Raw genomic sequence first — 25270 nt, forward strand, 5'->3', positions numbered from 1 at the left:
TCTGGGATCCAGCAGAGATTTCATTTCTCAAACTCGTCCTTTTACCCACTGTCCCTCCCACGGCTCAACTTTTGTTTTTTTTCTATGTTTTGAAAGAGTCGCAAAATTTATCAAACCTAAGTGTTTACTCAGGGAATGGAATTGACAGATAAGTGGCTCAGTGACTTCAGCTGAACATGCCTAGAATCACGGTTAAGAGATCAAGTGATTCAGTACAAAGTAAAGCCTTAGGCAGTGGCGGAATGGGGTGTAGCCAGGCCAGAAACGACTGCTTGTTTTTCTAGAACCCTAAAGACTTCTAAAAACCCAACTGACTTGTGCAGAGACCTGACCAGTAGAAGGCAATAACTGCCTAAGTATCTGATTGGGAAGAATGCTGTTTGCACACAGGTCCCGACCTTACAAACCAATAGATGGTGGAATATATTCAAATAACTAAACTTCCCAAGTAGAAGCAACACATACGCCAATTGATATAGACAATGCAAATCAACTCCACCACTTTTTTTTCATTGTAGATACATGAGTTTTGGACTTTCCATCCCAGGGTCAGGATGCTGCCCCTCTGTCATGCCCTAGCGGTAGCTGTTCTCCAGGTCTTTATCTTCTCAGAAAACTGGGCATTTGCCAAGAACATCAACTTCTATAATGTGAGGCCGCCTCTTGACCGTAAGTAGTGGTTGCCACTCTAGTTCATGACCCTGGGGCCAGAGGAAACATTCCGTTTATAACTACACTAAGACAAATTTTTGCCATTTGTTTAAAGTGGCTTAAATTTCTGCTAAATTCTCAATAGGGTCCTTTAACAATCTTTCGAGCACTGTCCCTCAGTATGATTTAGCAGAGGATAGTTAGTATTACTGATCTCATTGGAGAAGGATATTATTGACTAGAAAGTTCCTGCATCAATCATGTATTCTTTCAAATGGGCACTAGCAATTTGGAAATGGATTAGTATGTTCAAATTTGGAGGGAAGTGCTGTTTGGGTTTTCATTAATATTCGGCACAGTCACTATTGCAAAGGCTATATGAAACTCAGCTTTTCTCTAATAATTTTAAGAAACAATATATAATCTGTAGGCTAATATAAATGTTATATACATATTAAATCTCCTCTTCTTCCTCTTCAGACAAGTATCTTCTTTGAGATACTTTATTAGACAAAGTGTTGGGTGAAAATTGTTGGATATAAATAAATGTGAACCCCTATATTTCCCACACCTGTAAGGATGTGGGAACATGAGAAAAGCCTTCACAGCTCCATATTCCTAGGTCCTTCTCCTGAAGCTCAGTATTCAGGAGGGAGGGATGCAGAGTATTTTTTTCTCCGCTTCCCTCCCCCTCTTTTTTAGAGCAGCTTTCCTGACTATTGATGCACAGCCAGGTTTGGGAGGCACTGTTTCCTCTCCTCCTAAAGGAGGTGTGTGTGCACGAACACCACATACATAGAACCATCATTGACACATTCTGGGATTGGTAATGACTATATACTAATAGCTTAATGGCATGGCATGGCCATAGTTTTCATAAAACCCAAATTGTTGACAAATTTGAATTTTTTAAGCTTAATATATTTTTATGAGAAAGAAGAAAATAAGAGCTAATTACAAATAATTTTTATTTTTTTCCTAAATATGTGTTTAAGGATGTGATATGTTGATATCACACAATTTTAATTTGCAACAAGTTTTTCTCCCTTTACTCTACATTTTGAATATTTTCCATGTCTTTGAAAGTATTTTAATGCCTTATTGCTATTTGAGCCAATTCCCCATACTTTATACTAGTCACACACACACACACAAACTAAAATTGTTAATGCCTCATTGAAAGTCTTTTAAAATGCCATTTTCCTCTTCAGTTGGCTAGTGACCTTAAAATACATTCTTGGAATTACAATTACTAAATCAAAAAGGGTATGCCAATTTATATTTAACTTCTTATCCACCAACATTGAGTATTAGTATTTCTTTTAAACTGTACTGGTTTGACAAGTAAATGGATTTTCATTATTTTTTCCTACCTAATATACTTATGTATAGGTAAAACTGCAATATATTTGCAATACATCTTCCCTATATCTGAAATATCCACTCCTGTGTTATTTGCCCTAACTATAGGATTGTTTGGGGTTTACTTTGTTACAAAATGGGAGAACTGAGTTCTATATATAGCCTAATCTATAGAGAAATGTTAAATTTATTATTCTTTGACTTCTTGCCCATTAAAGTAACAAGGTAAATGTCTAATGAAAAGGAATACAAAAAGAACATACTATTTATTCCAGACTGCCAACAACTCATAATTCCTTCTCTCCGTAACAATGGCCTGAGCATTAAGGGCCCAAGAATTACTCTTTCTTATATTCGATGTTAGATTCCTGGTTGAGGTCTAATTTTATGATAATTGACATAGCAAATGAGATTACTTACTTGAGGTTAAATATAGCTGTTAATGGAAGTGCCTGTGGATGGGAACCAGCATAATTTGAGGTGCCAGGGACTCTACCAGGTATATATATATATATTTTTTGCAACTCCTTCTTATTCTTTACTATATACCTCTATTGTAAGTATTATTGTTTCTTAGAAGTTAAGAATCACACAGCCTATGAGTAGAAAGGACAGAATCCAAGTTTAGGTTATTTGACGCCAGTTATTTCCAGGGACAACACTACAGCAAATTGTTGATTCCAATACTGCCACAACCTTTGCCTAACATGTGCATTTTAATAGAAAATAACATGCATTGAATATTAGTATTGAAAGTGGCCTAAGGAATCATTTTCATTATTCTGAAGTAGATATTTATAGATGAAATACTTGAAAGAAAGAAAATGCCTCAAAGTCTGGAGTTAGTCCAGATTGCTAGCAAAAGAAATCATAAGGATGATGACCTGTAAATTTTGCTTGATCTATAAAAGTGGCTATAGGGCCTCCCCGGTGGTGAAGCGGTTGAGCGCTGGGTTGCGAAGCTGCCCGCAGCCTCTGCAGCGCCGGTTCCATCCCCGGCTGCTCCCCGACCACCGGAGGAGGGTCCCACATGGCGCGCAGACCTCTCCTGCCGCCGGCTGCTCCCCTCAGCAGTGTACTTCGGTCCTTCTGCCTTCTCTGCTCGCCACTCTGGCGAATTCTCTCACCCTCCCACGCTTCTGACTGTACCCAGTGCTTGTATAAATAAATAAATAAATCTTAAAAAAAAAAAAAGTGGCTATAATTTGTGCCATATTTGATGTTTGAAATGTCTTTTTTAACCTTACTGTTTTGTTTTGCATTTTTCTTTAAAGCTACACCATTTCCAAATAGCTTCAAATGTTTTACCTGTGAAAATGCAGGGGATAATTATAACTGCAACCGATGGGCAGAAGACAAATGGTGTCCACAAAGTAAGTGTGTTGACTTTGAAAGATCTATGTAATCTCACCTCATTTGGGTCTCTCTTGACCAGCCCTGAGTGGAGGCATCTTATGCTAATCCCGATTACAAATCAATGAGCTGAACATGTTCTGAAGAAATTAGATTTTTAAAAGACTATCCAGACATCAGACATTTGGAAAATGTTTGTTGACAGAATGAATGGATGCTTTGATCAGAGAGGATTTCCCTAACTACCTAAAGAATATACATTTGTTTTGATCATTTTGGTGTAAGTGCAAGCCAGCCATGTGGTGATTTGGAAGTAGAGCAGGGCAGGAAAAGAGATGTGTAAAAATACCTAGCCTCTTTAATGAACAGGAACATGGCCAGCTGGTGAGAGATGGAGAAAGGATCTGAAGGAAATAAGGACCAAGACATATAGGCTCTACTTTTTCTGATAGTTTCAATTTCACTGTAAATATGATGGGAAAGCAGAAGGGTGTTTTCAATTAGGGAGTATGAGCTGCTAGTTGTGTTCTGTGATAATAGTTGCTGTGTGGAGAAAGCATAGTTGCAGGAACAGAAGAAGAGGGTAACTAGGGAGATTTTTCATTGTCTTCAAGCAGAAGACGGAAACTTAAACTAGGTGGTAGAAATAGAATGGGTGAGGAGATGAATGATATAACATATACAAACTTGGAAGTAAAGCAGAAATGATGTACTGCTGGATGATTTAGAATTAAACTCTAAAGCTATAAGAAGATCAGGCTAGTCAGACTTTAGGATGCACTGTTTTTTAGGTTTTCAAATGTAAAAAGCAAAGAAAAAAAAACTTTTCCATAGTTAGTTTACCCTGTTTGGGAAACTTTTGTATCACATAATATCTAGCAATGAAGTAATCCTCCTCAAGTTCTACAAAATTCATTTTGAGTTGCATCACCTTGCATCACCCTGGTACCAAAACCAGACAAGGACACCACCAAAATTAAAACTACATGCCAATATCCCTGATGAATGTAAATGCAAAAACTCTCACCCAAATATTAGCAAACCAAATTCAGTAACGCATAAAAAAGATCATACATCATGATCAAGTGGGAGAATCAATGAGATAGTTCTCCCAACACACCTTCAAAGGATGGACACAAATCATATGATTATCTCAACAGAAAAAAACATTAAAAGCCATATATATAAGCCGGTAGCCAACATTACAAACAATGGTGAAAAGCTGAGCACCTTTTCTCTAGGATCAGAAACAGGATGCCACTCTTACCACTTGCACTCAACACAATACTGGAAGTTCTAGTTAGAGTATTAGGTAAGAAAATGAAAAAAAGTGTGTCCAAGTTAGAAAGAAATATATGAAACAGTATTGCAGATGACAGGATTCCCTATTCAGAAAGAACTACCCCCCCCTCAGGGGGGGTAAAAAAAAAAAACAACAACAAAGAGCTGTTAGAACTAATAAATTCAGGAAAGTTACAGGGCACAATCAGTGTACCAAAATTAGCTGTGTTTTATGGCTATTTTTTGATTGGGTTGTTTTCTTTTTGTTAAGTTGTATGAGTTGTTTATAGATCTTGGAAATTAGCTCCTTATCAGATCTGATATGCAAATAACTTCTCCCATTTAGTATGATGTTTTTGGTTTAATAGTAATTTCTGTCACTGTGCAATGCTTTCTAGTTGATGTAGTCCTTTATTTTTGGTTTTGTTTACTTTGTTGTTGGAGTCAAGTTCCCAAAGATACCTCTGAAGCCAATGCTGGAGTGTTTTGCCTATGTTTCCATCTATGTATTTATGGTGTCAAGTCTTACATACAAGACTTTGATCCATTTTGGGTTACTTTTTGTATATAGTGTGAGCTAGTTCTCCCAACATTTGTTGAAGAGACTTTCCTTTATTGTATATTCTTAGCTCCTTTGTTGTAGATTAACTGTCCATAGAAGTGGATTTATTTCTGGGCTCTCAATTCTATTCCTTGGTCTATGTGTCTAGTTTTATTCCAATACCATACTATTTTGATGACTATAGCTTTGTAGCAGTCTGGGTGTATGCTACCATCACTCTGTCAAAAGGTAGGGTATCCTTCTTGAACTATTTGCTTTAAATTCCCATAAAAATTGGGTGTGTTAGAACAGTAAAATGGGGTATTGAGTCCACTCACTTGTGCTTTATCTTCATGGACCATACTGTTCTTTGAATTGTACCAAAGTACTAGTCTGTGCATATGCTACAATATGTCACACATTAATCAAAGCCATCTTTCATGGGAACATGCCTGGGTCTTAGCATTCCATCTCTACTGAAATGTGCAAACCAATGAGTAAAACTGATTTTTCCACTACCAAGAAAATGTCAGAGATTGGAAGTGTGAGGAGAATGGACTCTTCCATGCCCACTCTGAAAGCTGGACTCAAAGCAGTCAACATGAAATGACCCTACATTCTTGCTTGCAAGACAGCACATTCTTGGCTACATCAGTCAAGCCTCAAGGATGCTAACCATCTGGAATTCTAACTGAGGGTGTAATTTCTTACTTTTCAGTTTGTCATTGTTTAGGGGAGTGATAATCAACATTTCTTGGGGCAAACAGTCCGGCTGCTCTTGTTCTTTGTGGTCTCAGCTTTCCTTTTCACCTTATACTTTTTCTGTGGCCTGCTGCTGTTGTTAAAAGAGGGTCTCTCTGTAACCGGATATGAAAAGAATGACATTTCTTATTTTACTTACCCTGGCTTTTATTCTGACTTTCTAGGGCTGCTTTTGCATGTGTGACATTCTATATGAACCCATGCAGTTACCAGTTTTCAATTGTTATTTGTTTCAGGCATACATTAAAATGCCATTCTAAAACTTCCAGTGGTTCCCTTTCTTTCTGAATCCAGAAGTCTCCTAGGCTGGGAAAGCATGCACAGTACCATCCAGTCTAATACTAGCTCTACAGAGAGGCAGAATAGTGTTCTGCTTAAGTGCACACAGCCTAGAAAACTACCTGGGTTAGTATCCTCCCTTCCACTACTTTCTACCTGTGACTGTGGGCAAGAAACTGTGCCTCAGTTTATTTATCTGGAAAACGAGGACATTAATGACTTCATCTTAAGTCTTAAGAGAATTGAATGACTGAAAGCATGTTACAAGTACTTGACTGAAATTCTATGGGAACTCAACCTGAGGGGGTGGGGGAAAGCAAATATTGTTTAAAAAAAAAACAAGTATTTGGCTGATGGTACAGACTCAATGTGTTTTGTTATTCAAAGCTCACAACTGTATGAAAATGCTGGGCACTTCTTCCTTTTAGTGAAGAGAAAACAAATGCAAAGGTTCTAATGTGCCTTGCTCACTTGTGGCAGAAGCAGTTCCTTAAGCCCACTGCTTTCCCTACTCTTCTATTACATTGTTGCTGCAATAAACTAAGAAGCACTTCATTACCTGAAACAATAGAAGAGGCAGAACTAAAGCAGAATGTACTAGAATAATGAATGAAATCCCATTCTTGAAAGAACCCTAATTAATACAATGTGAGTGGCTAAAGCTGTAAGGATATCTCTGCATGGAAAGGAGCTAACTATAGGGGGTTGAGTGGGCAGACAGAATAAGAGTTAAAGAGGAAGAAAAAAAATATTTTGATAAGGATAAGTCAAACAGTGGATTAGATCATGAATAAGAAGTAGATGAGTAGGAAGGCAGTCTTGGTGTGTAATTGGAAACTCCTGCTTTCTGTTTCAGTTCACCATATAGCCTATTAGTATGCAAGGAACAAATGGTGACTAAGATACCAACAAGTGTTTGGACCCATTGCATTTACACGTACAGTTGTAATTTTGCTTTAGTGTTACAAGCATGTGCTTCAGAGGGAGAAACAGAGATACTGATTCTTTCATTTGAAATGAGCAGACCTACAGTTTTGATGAAAAATGTGTCCAATTTTTTCTGAGATTTAGCTAGTACCAAAAGATGGATGCCCATTTATATTCATTTTCAGAATTCACATGTGCTTCAGAAGCTGATGTGTTTTCAAAAGTGCTACCTAGAAACTTTAGATTTCAGTGCCATTACATTTCTTGCTTAAGGATCATTTGGAATTTTAGTCACTTCTGAAGTGATTGTTGATGCCTCTTTCGCAATGTAGAAATGAAGTTGTCTTTATTTTATTCTGCCTAGATACACAGTACTGTTTGACAGTTCATCACTTCACCAGTCATGGAAGAAGTACATCTATCACCAAAAAGTGTGCCTCCAGAAGTGAATGTCATTTTGTGGGCTGCCACCACAGCCGCGATTCTGAGCACACGGTAAGGAATGTGTGTGCAGTTACTGTTCTAGGGTTGCTAGCTAGGGATGGTTCATTCCACACCACGAAGGGGCAGGAAGGATAAGTAATGTGTTGAATACATTTATTCTTGAGGAAAGACTCCATTGCCGTGATGCAATGAAAACCAAAGAGAAATTGAAGATTTTCTGAATTTCAGCCAGAAATACTGTTACTAAAAAATGAATAATAATTCCCTTACTCCAGAGACAGACCGTAGACCTGAGACTCTGGGTGAATTGTCCGAAGGCAGCTCTGAAGGCCCAAAAGCAAACTATCCATGAGAGAATGACAGACTACAGAGCCCAGCTCTATTTGTTCATGGCCAGAAATCACCAAGAACACTGTACAGGGATGCTTGAAAGAGGAAAATGGTGACACCTTCTACTAAGGAAACCCTGATGAAGTGAGAGTCTGAAAGATTAACCTCAGTTTGATATGATGAACTAGAAACATATTTTACATCAGTTGATCTTAATTTCATGAAGTTTTAGAATTTGATTTAGCCAGTATGTATAGAAAATGGTTCTGACACCAGTGGCTTTTAGGTCTAGCTATATATGATAACCACTTGGGGAACTTTTACAAAAGCTAGGTGGTGGTGCCATGGGAGCACCCAAGAACATCTGAAACAGAACCTCAGGGCAGGATCTTGAGCATCAAGCTCTCTATTTTTTAAAGATCCTCCAGGTAGAAACCATGACTCAGACACTTTCCTAACCACCCTGGCAACCCCTGTTGATGGCTAGGTGTGCCAAGCTGAGGCTCTGTGCTAAGGCAGGAGATTGCCTCCTTTGAAAACACCTTGTGCTTTGAGGGAGCAAGCCTTTTTCACTGCTCAGCAGACAATGACTAAGCCATAGCTGCTATGATGATCAGAATTGGGTGTTAGCATCGACAGTGGAGACTTATTATCCCCGAACAAACATGTAGTGTTGAGAAAGAAAAATCAATGACCAATCCCAAAGCTTCCTAGCTTTTGTTTTTGTTTCAATGTGTTCCCTTACAAACCTTTAAAAGATGTGTTGACTCCATCAAGGGGTCCTATTCAGTTTCCCTTCCTCTTCACTGATGCTTGGGTTGACACAGATAAATCACATTTAAGGTGAAAAGACTCTCAAGATGGTCCTCACTTGCAGGTCAGTGAGGGGAAGGGTATGGGCAACTCAGATTGGAAAATCAACTAATTCTGCCTGGCATCAGAACACAAGGAGCCTCTCTTTTTAAATTCTTTGTCTCACTGTTCTCCCTATTATTCACTCTCTATCCCCTCTCTTCCTTTTGTAACAGGAGTGTAGGTCTTGCTGTGAAGGAATGATCTGCAATGTGGAGTTACCCACCAACCACACTAATGCCGTCTTCGCCATAATGCACACTCAGAGGACGTCTGGCAGTGGTGCCCTCACACTCTCCCTAAGGTTGCTTGCCGGCGTCTCCATGCTCCTGTGGCTATGACAGCATTTCTAGGCAAGGCAGAGACCAGTCCTATGAAGCACAAGCTAAAAACTGTGTGAACAATGAACTTCTGAGTGAAGATGTATCTTGCACATGGTGAAGCGTGCACATTGGACCCCACAGCAAAGAGCCAGTTGTTTGCACAGCAAAAATGCTCTGCATGAGGCCACAAGATTGAGGAAGGGGATTTGGCAGGCTGACGAGATTATCTGGCACCATTTTCCCATTCAAATGGGCTGCACTTTGTTACTTCCACAGGAGGGGTCCAACGGCATCTATGAGGGGCGATTGCAATAGCCTAGCTGTCCCTGCCTGACCAGGACTTTAGCTGGAAGGACTCCCTGAGTGTCTGAGATCTAATCTTTTGCCCAATGAGAAACCAGCTTCCCCACCAACCAGATAATCCATGGGAAAGACAGCTACAGGAAGAAAATTCCTGTTGAACCAATATGGAATCCACTTGCTGATTGTAGGGAGAAATAAAGCTTTTAAATTATATAATTAAGACACATGCTTGTTTGTTTCAGAGCTCAGAACACATTTCCAGTGTCATAAAGGAGGTCACTAAAGTTTTGTGGGTGATATATTCTGGCTTAAAGTATAAAATTTCATGCCAAGGTAACTTAGATTTTTTTCTCTGGGGGGAAGTACACTAAACTGGAGAAGAAAAACATGGCCAGTGTTGGTGACCAGAAGGCCTAGTGTGCAATGCCTAACTTTTGAGTTCTCCCAGTGAAAGTCTTAGGCACTGTACGGACTCCAATATAAGGTGTCTCCAATATAATTTAAAAATGAGAATAAAAAAGTAAATTCAACTAGAATATAGTACATGAATTTTTTTTTTTTAAAGTCCATTGCATTAGGGACCTGGAATGCCAAGTGTCACAGACCTCAGACTAATTTGCCTCAGTGAGCAGCAAAATGAAAAATACTCTGGCATCAAAATGTCCAATAAAAATTGGTGTTGTGAGGACAAGAAAGGAGGAGAATATGTAGATTTGTTGTTATAAAAGAATTAAAGGGATAATCTATGACTATGGGAAGGGAATGGCCTGTCAGGGGTACATTTTTAATGGGTCTACATTTTAAAATAAAATATGAATTCTCATCCATCCATCATTTTCTGAGGAAAAAACCCATTGAAATGAACAACTTCCCCTAGCAACCAGGAATGTTTAAACTTTCCCTAAATTCAACCCTGAGTGAAGTTAGCAGCCAGAAGTTATAGGCATGATTTTCCACTCAGTCTGCATTCTGACAAGCCAATCACTGTGGGAAACAAAAGGGAAGGAGGTGGGTGGGTTTCTTTTACTCACTGTGAGAAGACGTATAAAGCCGTGAAGAGTGTGAAATGAGCAATATTTACTGGCAGGACTTGAAAAGTGAGATGGGTGTGGAATCCAGAAAACAGATTGCACATTTGTGAAATTACTAACTCATGCCAAAGTTTTGTGGCATGCAGACTGCCATCTTATACAATTTTGCTCTGACTTTTGGATCTTGGACATTTTTTACTTTGTTCTTTGTTGTCTGATTTGTGAAGGGAGCCGTGGTAATGCTGGATGTGTCTTGGTGGGAATTTGCCAGAAGAGAAAGGCTAGTAGCATGAAGGTGAAAGTCATAATTGGAGTCTCCTTATAGGTACAGTTCCACTATGAAACAGCCCAGCAGCTTCTAGCACCCTTCCCCCTTTGCCCTCCTAATTCTGTCTCCTTTGAATCCCTCTCCCTCATTGCCTTGGCCTCTATTTCATCAGAGGCAGAGGATAACCCCATCTTTAGTGTCTTTGGGTAAGCTACAAGGTGAAAGGACTTTCATAGCTCAAGCCCAGGAAGACTATTAGGCAAATCAGGGAATCTGCATTTTTAACAAGTATCTGATCATGATACTGTTGATTCTAACACTGGTAGTCTGAGGGCATCCTTTCAGAAATAATGTAGGGACTCAGCATAAGGCTTTAGAGACTTAGACTGAGCACATCATAAGGCCTGGAACCATATAATACATAGAAGAAAACATAGGCAAAACACTTTACAGCATAAGCTTCAGTGGTGTCTTTGTGGATTTGTCTCCAGCAGCAAGGAAAACAAGAATATAAACAATTGGAACTATATCAAGCAGAAAAGCTTCTACACAGCAAAAGAAACCATCACTCAAACAAAAAGATACCGAATGGGGGGAAATACTTGCACGCCACACATGTGACAAGGGGCTGATATCAAAGATCTACAAAGAACTCATACAATTCAACAAAAAGAAAATAAACCAACCAAAAACAGTGGGCAGAACTAAATAAGTATCTCTCCAAAGAAAACATACAGATGGCCATCAGACACATGAAAAATGCTCATCATCACTTATTTTCAGAGAAATGTAAATCAAAAGCACAAGGAGACACCATCTCACACCTGAGAGGATGGTCCATATCAAAACAACAAAAACAAGTGCTGGTGAGTATGTGGAGAAAAAGGAATTCTCTTAGACCATTTGTAGGAATGTACACTGGTCCAAAGAGGTTTATCAATATTAAAAATAGATCTCCTAGACAACCCAGCAATTCCACAAATAGCTATCTGCCCAAAGAATACAGAAACACTTCAAGGGGAAAAAATACACTCCTGTGTTCATTATGGCACTATTTATAAAAGTCAAGCTATGGAAACAACCTGTGTCCAAATACAAATGAGTGGATCAGGAAGATGTAGTGTATATATACATGATGGAATACTACTCAGCTATCAAAAATGATTAACTCTTGCCATTTGTGGCAGGCAACATGAATGAAGATAAGGGGATTATGCAAATGAAAATAAGTAGAAGGAGAAAGAAAAATGCCTGATATTGTCACTTATACGTGGAATATAGAGAAACCAAGCAAAGGGTCAGATAAAACCAAAAAGAATTAACTTTAAAAAGTGCACTATAGAACTGAAGATACCAGAGAGGGAAGGTAGGAGAGACGTGATAGCAAAGTCAGGAGAGAGCACGGTGGACTATGATGGTGGACGGTGGGTGTTTTGGTGGTGGGTGTGGTAACAACACCTGAAGGAGATCTTGTACCTCTAAATCACAAAGAATAATGTAAATAAATGTTACCTCAACTTAAAAAATTAAAAAGATACAATAAAAATTCTGGGGTTGAAGGCCATGTGTTGGTATAGTAGGCCTTAAGTTCACCTCCTCCCATAGACACATCAATATACTCCGGCATATGGAATAATTCCCTCCCCCCAAAATGACTATCAATGGAATAGCTCCCCAGCAACTAAGGGCAAAAGAACCAAGCTGAAATGGGTGGGGGAGGCAGAGACTTGGCCTTCCCAACAACCCCCAACCCTAATGCAGTAGCCCACAGTACAGGGAAATCTCACAAGCCCTGAACTTCCCCCAAGGTTTGTGCCCCACATCAGGCACCCCAACCTCTGAGCCCTTCACCAGAGAGCTGGGCCACTCAAATGTCTTAATTTGAAAAACAACAGGGCAAACATAACAAAGATGATGGTGGGAGTGAGGTCTCTATTGACATTCTCCCTCCACCTTGCTGATGAGGGAGGTATGCAGGTGGAAAGGGCTCTGCCCACTGAACTGAGACTGGGAGTGCCAATGGTCTAAGCTACAGCTGCAGGCTCACCATGCCCATTTGCACTCCCCTGCAGTGTAACTAAAGCCTTGGGCACAGACAGTCCACGCCAGGGCTGAATGTTGATTACCTGATTCTGGTAGCCTGGGGGTCCTGTGGCCCTGAGCTCCAAGGGACTGTAACAACTGGGCAGGTTGCCACCCCCATCCCTAGGGTGCTGCACAGATAGCAGATGGAGGCACACCTCCAATTTTCTTATGTAAAAAAGTCTGCTTGCCTATCTTGGAGGTTGGCCTGAGGGACAGGCTTCTCATCAGCCACACAACTAGAGATGACAAACACTCCAGGGAATCAGGAATATTAACTTTATGCTTCACCAACTCGTGTCAGTATCTCTAGTAGTGGCAATACCAGAGTTTCCACATGGTCTGGAGTCCCAACTTTTGCAGTATCACCCAGGGTACACTGACAAATCCTCTGTTCTAGAAGGCAGCAGGGTTTGTGATTGTGGCCACATCGGACTATATATAGCTACAAAGGTGCATGCTTTTTTTAAAAAGTCTTCCTGATGTCTAAGTTTCAGTCAATCTGAACTAAGTGCTGAGGGAGATTCATTTCTTTGGATCACTGACAAATATTAGCACACACTTAATGGGATCTATGAAGAATAAATAAGGCTGCTTGGACAATCACAACCAACCAAGAATAAAAGTTGAGATTTAATCAATATTCTGAAAACTTTAGATATTGATGAAATTTAGAAAGACTCAAATAAATGGAAAAATAGTGTGTTCATGGATTGGAATAATTATCATAGTTAAAATATCTATATTATTATACAAACTCAATGAAATCCCTATCAAATTCCAATGGCTATTTTTATGGAAAGAGAACAAACAGTCCTAAAATCTACATGCAAGAGCAAAAGATCCCAAACAGCCAAATCAATCTTGATAATGAAGAAGACAGCTGGGAACATCATACTGATTATAAACCATATTACAAAATAAAGTAATTGAAGTGGTATGGTATTAGTACAAAAATAGTGACATTAATTAATGGAATAGAGAACAAGGAAATAAGCCCTCACATATGTGGTCTATTAATTTATAACAAAGAGACAAGAATATACAATAAGGAAAGGACAGTCTCTTTAATAAATAGTACTGGGAAAACTAGACAGCCATTTGCAAAAGAATGAAACTAGAATATTATTTTATATCATACATAAAAATTACCTCAAAATGGGTTGAAGACTTGAATATGAGACCAATAAACATAAAATTATTGGAAGAAAACATAGGCAGTGAGCTCTTTGACATCTCTCATAAATATATAAATTTTTGGATGTGATTCCAAAAGCATTGGAAACAATAAAATATATAAATAGTACTACATAAAGCCAAAGAGCTTCTATACAGCAAATGAAATCATCAATAAAACAAAAAGGCAACCTATTATATGAAAGATGATATTCTCAGATTATATATCCAATAATGGGTCAAAAAACCAAAATGTATGCACAGCTCATACAACTGAATAACAGAAAACTGAACAATCTGACTAAAAAATGAACAGAAGATTTGAAGACATTTTTTTCCAGGAAAGGCATATGGATGGCTAACAGGTTCATGAATATTAAATTTCAGGGCAATGCTGATCAAAACCACAGTGAAATACCAACTCATAGCTGTCAGAATGGCTATTATCAAAAAAAAGATACAAGTGTTGTCTAGGATGTAAAGAAAAGGGGAAGCTTCTGCACTGTTGGTGGGAATTAATGTATTAAGGTTCCTCAAAATATTATAAATAGAACTACCACATGATCCAACAATTTCATTTCTGAGTATTGAATCCCCCGCAAAAAATGAAGGCACTAATTCTGAAAGACACACATTCTCCTATGTTCACTGCAGCATTATTTTTAACAGTCAGAGTATGGGAACAGACTAAATAGAGGAAGAAGCGGCTTCTATATAGTATATGATCATGTGCTATCTGCTGAGGTTTTTGTCAGTATTGAACCACATCCACAATAGTGGTCCCCAAATTCCTATTAGTGATGTCACAGCTATTGTCTTGTGGCCTTTCAGAGTGGTAGAAGTCTCATATATCCTGTGTTTACTGCTACTCTTAATAGCATCATTTCCCCTCATGCTTGATTTAAACTTGTATTATTTTGTTCATCAAGGTCCTTAAGCATACAAAACCCACTGGTAAGGTTACTGGGAAGAGCCCAGGTTGAGTGAGTGAACTGGAAATGAAATTAAAAGTGATTAAGGACTAAGAAAGTAGAACATCAGTGATAGTTATTGCTCATCAGTCAGGCAAGACCCATTCTACCAAAGCTATGCTCTTCAAGGATAAGAACAAGCTGATGGAAGCTGTTAAAAGATCTGGTCTTTTGAAAGCAATGATATTTACAAAAACTCAAGGAGGTCCTGTATCAGATCTGGAGACACTTGTAAAGGTGTGTGTGGGTTGAAGATTGGACACAGAAGCATATCCCTTTCAACATCATGATGGTCATGGCCAAAGCAAAAATTTGCTTGTGATGTTGAAAGAAAAGTTTGGATCCAACTATGATGATGAATTTACTGCTATCTCTGGGTTTAAATGATTTAAGAATCATTACATAATGTGAAATGAGATGTGAATGCTAATGTAAATGCAGCAGAAAAATTTTAGAAACTCTAGATAAGCTGACTGTGGAGGAAAATTACTTGCCAGAGTAAATCTTCAATAGAGATAAAGCATCCCTATTTGGAGTATGAATGTCTGAAAGGATTTTTATCCACAAGGAGGGCCAAGTAAATACTAGGTTTCAAGGCTTTTAAGGACAGGATAATAATTTGTCCTTAAAATAGGATCTGGCTATGTTGCAGGCTACAAATTGAAAACTGTCATGATCTGGCACAGTATGAACCCCAAGGCCTTAACCATATCAATAAGGACACTTCCAGTGTATTACAGGATCAATAAGAAGTCGCAGATGAGCCAATTCCATTTCCAAGATGCCACCCTGAATTGCTATGCCAGCAAAACAGAGAAGGACTATTGGAGAATAAGATACCATTCAAGATAATGCTCCCAGACATCCTCCTGTTATTGGAGATATTCACCCCAACAGCAAAGTGGTGTTTCCCTTCCAAGCAATATTTTTTTGAGTCAACCAAAGGATCAAGGAGTTATTACAACCTTTAAGGCCCACTACCTGAGGAGGACCTTTGCCCAAGCTGTTGCTGCTGCTGAGGACGATACTGAAAAGACACTGATGCAGTTCTGGAAGGATCACAACATCGCTGACTGAATCAAAAACCTTGCTTGTGATTGTGTCACCAAAGAGTATATGAGTAGTAACTAGAAGAAAACACTCAAGAGGTTTTTCTATGATTTTAGAGGCTTGTCAAGGATGAGGAGGTTGTGAAAACATCTGCTGCTGAGATGCAAGCAACTTTCACCTACGGTAGGAGGAGGATGAGACTGAAGAACTCCTAGAGGAAGCCCCTGAGGAATGATGAATGAGCTGTTGGAACTGGAATAGGGACACAACTGAGGAAGAGGCAAGAGTACAGTATCCTGCAGGAGAAGAGAAAGAAGAACTGAAGAGAAAATTCACAGTACACAGTTTAGCAGATGCCTCTGCACATCTCAACACTGCCCCCAAATCAAAAGGTCTTCATTAGTAGACAAGTTCATGGTGCATTATTTGCTTATAGCAGATCGATGATGAAAAAAAGCAACAAACCACCATGGATGTTTTTCTGAAAAGAGTGACATCTCTCTAAGAAGCTCCTCAGACAGGTCCTGCAGGACTGAATCTAGAAGAAAGCACCGTTATCATAGGAGATGACAGCTCTTTGCACATTACTGCCCCTGAAGACCCTCCATGGGCCAAGACATGGAGGTGGAAGACGATGATATTGAAGATCTCAATGCTATGTCTGCTTGGACTAATGTGTGCTTGTTTGGTCTTTAACAAGAGTTCAAAAAGTAAGAAAAAAAAATACAGAAAGAAGCTTGTAGAGTAAGGATATAGAGTGAAAATATTTTTGTATAATTGTATATAATATGTTTATGCTTTAAGATAAATATTACAAAAGAGGAAAAGAAAATGAGAGTTTGAAAGGTACAAAAGTTATGGTAAGATAAATTTTATTATTGAAGAAAGAAAATTTAAAAATTTAGGGTAGCCTAAGTGTGCAGTATTTGTAAAGTTTATAGCCTACACCTTCACTCACCCAGAGCAAGATCCAATCCTACAAGCTCTATTCATGGTAAGTATCTCTGCAGGTACAACATTTTCTTTTATCACTTATACTGTACTTTTACTGTACCGTTTATGTTGAGATACAGTTAGACACATAAATGTCATTTTGTTACAATTGACTACAGTATTCAGTACAAGCTTGTTGCTGAAGAGCAATATGCCATTTAGCCTTAGTGTGTAAAGGCTGTGCCACGAGGTTTGTGTAAGTACACTCTCTGAAGTTTGCACAATAATCAAAGTGCCTAATGACAACACATTTCTAAGAACATATCCCCATTATGTGATGCATGACTGTATGTACAAAGGAGTACTAGACAGTCACAAGAAAGAATGCAATCTTGCCATTTTTGATAATATGGCTGAACCATGAGGGCATTAAACTAAGTAAAATAAATCAGACAAAGATACATACTATGTGATTTTACTTATGTGAAATCTAAAATAAAACAGATACAGAGAACAGATTGCTGGAAATCAGAGTAGAGAGAGTTTGAGGGCAGGTAGTATGGGTAAAGGGGATCAAAAAGTGCAAATTTCGGGCCTCCCCGGTGGCGCAGCGGTTGAGCGCTGGGTTGCGAAGCTGCCTGCGGCCTCTGCGGCGCCGGTTCGATCCCCGGCTGCTCCCCGGCCACCGGAGGAGGGTCCCGCATGGCGCGCAGACCTCTCCTGCCGCCCGCTGCTCCCCTCAGCAGTGTACTTCGGTCCCTCTGCCTGCTCTGCTCCCCGCTCTGGCTCTGGTGAATTCTCTCACCCTCCCGCGCTTCTGACTGTACCCAGTGCTTGTATAAATAAATAAATAAATCTTTAAAAAAAAAAAAAAAGTGCAAATTTCTAGTTATAAAATAAGTCATGGGGATGTAATCTATGTATATGGCAATAATAGGCAGTAATATTTAATTGCAAATTTGAAAAATCACTGAGAATAGATGGCAAAAAAACCTTTACTATCATGATCACAATGTACACAATCATTATGATGTACACCTGAAACTAATAAAATGTGTCAATTATACTTCCATTTAAAATATCTGGAATTTCCAAAGAACACCTGCACCCCTATGTTTATAGCAGCACTATTTACAATAGCTAAGCTTTGGAAACAGCCCAAATGCCCAAAAATAGATGACTGGATCAAGAAGATGTGGTACATATATACCATGGAATATTACTCAGCATTCAAAAAAGATAAACACATGCAATTTGCAGCAACATGGATGGCGCTGGAAGGTATCATGCTCAGCGAAATAAGCCAGAAAGAAAAAGAAAAATACTGGATGGTCTCACTCATAGCAGGAATCTAGAAAACTTAAATAAGGGACTAGGAAAATGAATAACTATAAGAAAGTGAAAATCAAAATCAACAAAAAACTATGAAACAGAGACACTCTCTGGGGGGTAGAGGGCGGGAGGGGAGGGATTGGGGTCAAAATAAGGGGGTTGCAATTGTATGGGGAATATAAAAATAAAATTTATTATTAAAAAAATAAATATCTGGAATTTGAAGAAAGAAAAAAAGATTCTGATCATAGTTACAACAATATCTTTAACTACCTGGGGGCAGTGAGCAATTATTTGGCTGATGTAATAGACTAGTGATATAATTCTACATGACATCTGTATTTTTCTTTTTAATGCAAAGTTTCAAAGTGAAAAGTGAGTTTAATTAAGTGGAAAGATAATCCATGATGAAATAAGATAACGAGGCACATACTGCAAACAAAAGAACACGGAGAAAGCTTAGAGTTCATAGCTGGGGAGCACACAGTCAAATAGATTGAGGCAAAACTTTCTTGAGTGATGATTTTTTTTTTTTAAAAAGCAAAAATGCTAGATCTTATCTACTGTTTTAGAAAGGCATGGGGCAAACTCTTCCCCATTTCATTATCCACTACTCTGGAAATCCAATTACCTGAAGTGGTTTGATGTTCCTTGTCAGAGGTGGCTAAGTGTTTGTGCTAACAAAGCAAGGACCGCACTGAAGTATGTGGGTATGGTTCTCAGGCACAAGAGCAGAATCCTAATAAGCACTTAATTCTTTTACTCAGAGAAGCCTGCACTGCTTGAGGGATGTGTAATATGAGATTTGCATAGAGGAGTAGGAAAACCACACGTGTGGAGGGACTTCCCAGAGCTGTGCAATTGGGGTTCCTGCTGGGGTTCAGCAGTACCTTTCATCCAGGGGTCAAGACTGGCTTTGCAGGTTAGCTCTGGGGAACTTCAGTCATTGCGGCTCTGTTCAGATACTTTAGCTCCATAAGCAGCCAGTGTTTGAATGACTTATCTCTTAACATCCTACACACACTCAGAACCAGGCTGTCAAATCAGGGTGGTTTTTATTCCTTATCTTCAACAGAGGACGATACTGTGTGGGCCAATGGGTGTGAAGGTGAATAATTTATGAGATGGGAGTAGGAAATGATTTTGTAATATATTATCTCCTTTGAGCATCAGGTTTTTCCCAGCCTGTTTCGCCCCATGTGACTAACCTCCTGCCTTTATGTGATAAATTTCCAAGACTTTAAAATTGCAGCCAACTTTTGATGTAATCATCCTCTGGAGGGAGCAGTTAGAAATCAACCTTTGGTGGAGTTTTTAATAAAAATGAACAGGCAAGAAGGGAAGAAGAATAGAGAAGCCTAGAGTCCAAAAGTCCTCAAAGATTGTGAGTTTGCTCTGGAGGTAATGAATACAGCCTGGGCATGGGAGGAGAGAGATGATTATACAGAAAAGTGGATACACTTTTACACAAAGAAAAGAGGGTCCTCAACTCCTTGTCCCTATGCCCTCCCACCATACCAGATGTTGATTCGTATAACAGTGCCAATGACAGGCAAGCCATGGTTTGCCCAACAGTAAGTACCCATTGAAATGAATCCAGGAAATATTTTTCACAAAATACTTAACCTAACCAGCATTTGATGCTATATTTGTGGTTATTATTGGCCCCCTTCCCCGTCCACCTATAGTTATTGCAGAAGGACCAAGTTATGACTCTTAAGCACTGGTTAACAGATAGTTCGACAAACAAATAAGAACATGTGTCATCTCCAGTTTATTTAAAGTCAGTTATAGTTTATGTGCTACTCTATATTTTCTGTGATTTTGAAGTCACTCAGATGGCTCATCAGCACCCCCTCAAACTGGCTTTATTTTATTGACAAAGATTCTCATTTAGTTTTCATTAACTGGTTAGTTTTCCTCAAACTCCACATGTCTCATTTTTGAAAATGATAGGAAGTATATGCTTTGTATTACATAATGTGCAGGGCTTCCATTTAATGAATTGTTTGACTAATTATCTTTTAGGAAAATAAGCAAATTAATTTATACAAGCTATTAATACCAACTATTAAGGCTTTTCATTTTGTTGGTTTCAGCAATCTCTGCACGACACATACTGCAACAAAATGGAAATTGATTTCACCAAATTCGGCAACACTGCAGTGTTTTGTAACCTTTGCAATGATGCTTATTTGAAAAGCTGCACTTAATTATCCTTTCTTTCTTTTTTTTTTTTTTAACTTTTGCCTGCATTTCAACATGCTGATAGCTAACAGTTCTATCACACTTGACAGTTAAAAGTAAATTCATCTCGAGTGTTCCTACGCTGCCCTTGGTGCTTGTCACATAAGGAGACTTTAATATGCCCATCAGAAAAAGCATTAGCCTCGCTTATCTGCATCTTCATTTCTATACGTGGGGAAAGAAAGTAAGTCTCTCAGCTGTAAGACAGAGTAGAAAGCAGACAGAACCTGATTTGGCCAGTTCTCTCTGAGGCTGGAATTAAAGCCCCACTGGGACTCAAGACCCTTTAAATAGAAGAGCCTGGATCTTCTAGCTACTGCAATGCCTTCCAGGTGACTTTTCAATGGAACCTTTCTGGTGTCTTCTCCTAAGAACTGACTCCTCAACCCACTATCACATAGATTCTGTTTACCGACATTTGAATCCTTTGTGACTCCACCTCTCTGGGCTCCTGATACTTTTTCACCTAGTGATCTTTCTGTGCTGAGTCCTATAGCACTTCCATTCCAGGCCCCCAGTTAGGCCCTTGTCACTTTAGAGGCTGGCTAGCCCTGGGACAGGGAACTTTGGCCCAACAGTGGGGATGAGGAGCACAGCTCCCTGGTGCTCCCCTCTGCAAGGCAGTGAAGCAGGGCACTTTCTTATATCAGTGGTGATGGGTGAACTAAATACTGTGATTGGTCAGAATCCAAATAATATGTGAGGACATATAGGTCAGGTCTTTTTTAAAGCTAAATGTGACCATATAGGGACACTTTTTTCTCTTGGTAGCTCTTCTTACTAGCACATCCCAACCTTCCCCACCATTAAATTTATTCCATCAACATTTGTATTTCAAAGAACAAGACTACAACTTTCCAGTTATCACATTTCCAGTGGCATAAAGCTTTGAAGATAAGTGGTACAGGAAACACTTTGTGTTTCAATGTTTTAGACAGGGTGGCTATGTTTATAAAAGGATAAAATCCACAGAGACAAAAAAGGTGATAAAGGTGACAGTCCAGTATGCTTGTGTTTCCTTTGAAGCTGACCCTATTTTTAATTGTTCTTAGTTTTCAAATCAACACCTAGCTATGCAGCAGAGCAAAAGGCTGCTGGTCCAGGGTTACTTTGGGGTAGGGAATTAGAACGTGTGAGATTATTTATATGTACAGCATTTAATTAAATCTCACGGAGGTGAAGTCCATATTGAATGCATTCGAGCTGTAACTCACTGCATGTTTGCTAGTCTTGCTGTTGTGATAATTGATAGAACCTTCATCGGTGTCTCCATGGTCTATCTGTACTAAATCAAGAGATAGATGTGGCTCTACTTTTGGAGACTTGTGATGTAAATATCTTAATGCAGCATTTCCAATTTCCTGCTGATCTTGTTTTGTGGGTCTAAATGAACAGAGGCCAGACTGGTAAGGTTTAAGAAAGAATATTAAAATAAGGAATAAAAAAAAGATAGCTTTATTTGGTCAATATTCAATTAGGCCTGTTTGTCTTTATCCTGAATTTTAAGATGGTATGGTTACATTTCTTTAATATGCTTAAGTAGGGTTTAGTTTTCCTACAGGAAATTTCTGAGAAATAGCTGACACTATAAGATAGCTAGATCTTTGCAAAACAAGTCACAGGAGTAAATGTGTTTAGTAAAATGATAGAAATAATGAATACCAAAACCTGTAAAAGTAAATTCTTGCCTCTGTCTTGTCCTGTGGTATATGTTTCAGTAAAACTTCAGGTCAAGGTCCTGAAAAAGACTGTAGTCTAGAAGCCAAGTTTGCTCCAGAAACATTCTAAGCAGCATTACTCATTTCTGGGGTTGAGGACTCTTTTTACCCCCTACCGCAACATTATAAAGTCTCCATGTGGCCTAACCCTGGGCATGCCTGATTGAGTCCTCTTTGTCCCCATTCTGTCTAGCTGTACTTCCTCCTATAATGGGGAAGGGTCCTCTCTGCCCTCATTTGCCAATGACTATGGAGGAGGTGGCAGTTAAAGTGGAGGTCTCACATAATACCAGTTTTCTGGATCATTTGATTTATTTAAGTACCTATAATGCCAAGGCCCTTGGGCATTCATCCAACCAACAGCTTATGTTTCCATAAATAATGTCAGCTCTGGGACTCAACTGAATTAGGCCACAGGATGGCTGAAGGGCTGTCTCTGTTGTTCCCTGGAGGTCAAGAGATTTGAACTATCAGTATATCTGAGCTTTTACAGAAAAGTACTCTAAATTCAAATTTCAGAAACTTAGTTTCATTAATATTCAAATTTCAGTGCATTTGATAATCTACATATATAGGTTTTATTTTGAATGCTCTAGAGAAAGGGCCTCTGGAAATTGTTTGGGAGGAGAATTAGACTTCAACATCACTGATTAACAGATTTACATTAAAAGGTGAAGAGCAAGTTAATGTCCAAATGGCAGTAAAGAATTCAGATAGAAGAATTATGTTTTCAAATGCCAAGGCCAAGGAAAAATTCAAGTAGGTATCTGAAAATTCAGATTCCTATGTATTTGCTCAGGAACCTTAATGATTAATATAAACACATCAAACTAGTTAAAATGGATGACGCATTAACTCGGTCACTGCAATCAATCAGCACCATAATCAATGAATGACATTTGCTCTTTCCCGCCAAATAGTTGGGAGATTAGAACTGTCTGGACCATATTTGCAATGGTTATTCAAAAGAGGGAGCAATGCCTTCTAGCTGGCCTGTCACAGAGGATTCTCTTAGGCAACATGACCCACATTACCATGCAGATCAAACAGACACAACTGCATTAACCAAAGACATTATGAAACATTCAACACTCCCACTTCGAAGACACTTGGAAGTAAAAAATGTTAGAGTGATTCCAGTTATTTTAAAAAATTCCCCAACATGCTATTTTCTGTTTCCTAAGTCCCTCTGCTCTATCTTCACCTAACCACTAAGATGAACTCCCTTCTATTAGCCTACTGCTCACTTCTCTTACTCTACTCGGTACTTTAAGGGCAGATCAACTCCTTTCACATTAATCATCTATAGTTACAGTATGTAAGGCCATACTGTAGAGTTTGAACAAAACTTTATCAAAGAGTAGGTGATCTTGAGAAGCAAATGCAACATAGAATAACTGATATTTGAAGTAGAAGCACAGGGTCACCTGTCTCCCTGTGCCAGCAGCCAGCTCAGAGCCACAAACTGCTACTACCCATTCTCTACCTTGCCCACAACATTTCCACCCACCAGAATGCCAGCAGAACTCCAATGCTTTAATTATTTAAGGATCCATCTGTGCCTGGCACAGAGAAAGAAAAGTTTCTTTCCTCTTTTGGCTTATAGTCTGTTCCTGAGGGCTCAGTTACTACCCCCAGAAATTGCCTCATCTCAGGAGGACTGCATACAAGTATCTACCTCATTCAAGAGGCCCCTGAGCCCAAAACATTATGGTATATTTGGTCCTTTGATCTAAAAATAATTATATAAAATTAGTGATAGCTAAGACTAAAATATCCAAGAATATAGTGGTGTTGGGTCAGTCTAACCTATTACAGATGTAGTTAATTTGGGGAGTGGTGGTAATAGGAAAATGTAAAATGCAGGGGAGAAGGAAGAGGCAGAAGCTATGTTTTGAGGTACTTATTGTCTTTCAGCAAGAGGGCAGGTGTTACCTGCAACACTACATAGTGTTTTAACACTCCCCTGAAGTATGTTTTAACAACCTGTAGGGGATTTTACTGAATGGTTTTGTATGGAATGAAAAGCATTTTGTCTTAGCTGTGTTTTTTAACTTTGTGATAGGCATGGTGCTGGTGTTGCCTTATATAGCACTGGGAAAACGCATGTAAGAGCATGCATGTGTGTATAATGATCTTTCAGTGACTTATTGGTAGGCCTAGGTTATGAGGGCATCTTTTTTTAAGATTTTTTTTTATGATGCATACAAGAACTGGGGTACAGGCCAGAGGTGTGGGGGGTGAGAGGATTCATCAGAGAGAGAGGGGAAGAGAACAGGAGATCTACTGAAATACACTGCTGAGGGGAGCAGAGGGTGAGACAGGAGAGGTCTGCTGCGCCATGTGGGTTAGCTCCCTGCCTGGGTATCAAATTACTGCTGCAGAGACTGTGGATATCTTCATAGGATGTGTCTTAACCCCTCGTGCCACCAGGGAGGCCCCATTTTTACTAATCTTTATGCTAAAAGGTAGGTGGGCATCCTTTTTAGAAGTGGGTACCACTCTTCACTGTCTATAATAGTTGTTAACAATTTGTTTTGACCCAATGTACTGAGCATGTTGCTTATTACAACTTTGAGTGAACATTTTCATGGATCTCATTCATTTAATCTGCAAATATTTAAGAATGTGCCAAGGATATATGGAAGGTGCCAGAAATACACACACAGTCCCTTTCCCCAAGGAATTGAGTCCAATGTGGAATCAGATATGCAAAGGGAGATATCCTCCTCACACTTCACTCTTGTTTAAATATTGTTTCCCCAAAAGCAGACCCTGAGGGCAGGATTTGTATGTGAGTTGTGCTCATTCTCTCTCCCTCTCCCTTTCAGGGGAGGAGAGCTAGTCCCAGGAAGCACTGTGAGGGAACAGGAAGCAGAAGCAAAGCCACAGTTACTGACATGGGTACCTGGGCCATAGTACCTTGTGAAAGATGGTGTGGGCCATGCCTCAGGATTGTCTCCTTGACAGGAGAGCTAAAGCAGAGGCATTTATACACCGATTTCTGGTGTCAACATCTGGTCCTTCCATGCTGCCCTGCACACTAACTGCACA

At 39.2% G+C, this 25270-nt stretch overlaps 1 protein-coding gene across 1 annotated transcript; it reads left to right on the plus strand.

Annotated features, from left to right (window-relative positions):
- Positions 1 to 522: 522 nt before the first annotated feature.
- LYPD6B (LY6/PLAUR domain containing 6B) lies at positions 523 to 9123 on the plus strand (the record flags this gene model as incomplete). Its single annotated transcript, XM_084255531.1, has 4 exons — positions 523 to 669; positions 3288 to 3386; positions 7521 to 7651; positions 8959 to 9123. The coding sequence occupies exons 1-4, from the start codon at positions 555 to 557 to the stop codon at positions 9121 to 9123; spliced, it is 510 nt and encodes a 169-aa protein (XP_084111657.1). The 5' UTR covers positions 523 to 554.
- Between the last annotated feature and the right edge of the window lie 16147 nt (positions 9124 to 25270).

This window comes from Talpa europaea (assembly GCF_964194135.1).
Source record: "Talpa europaea genome assembly, chromosome: 1".
NCBI classification, from domain to species: domain Eukaryota; kingdom Metazoa; phylum Chordata; class Mammalia; order Eulipotyphla; family Talpidae; genus Talpa; species Talpa europaea.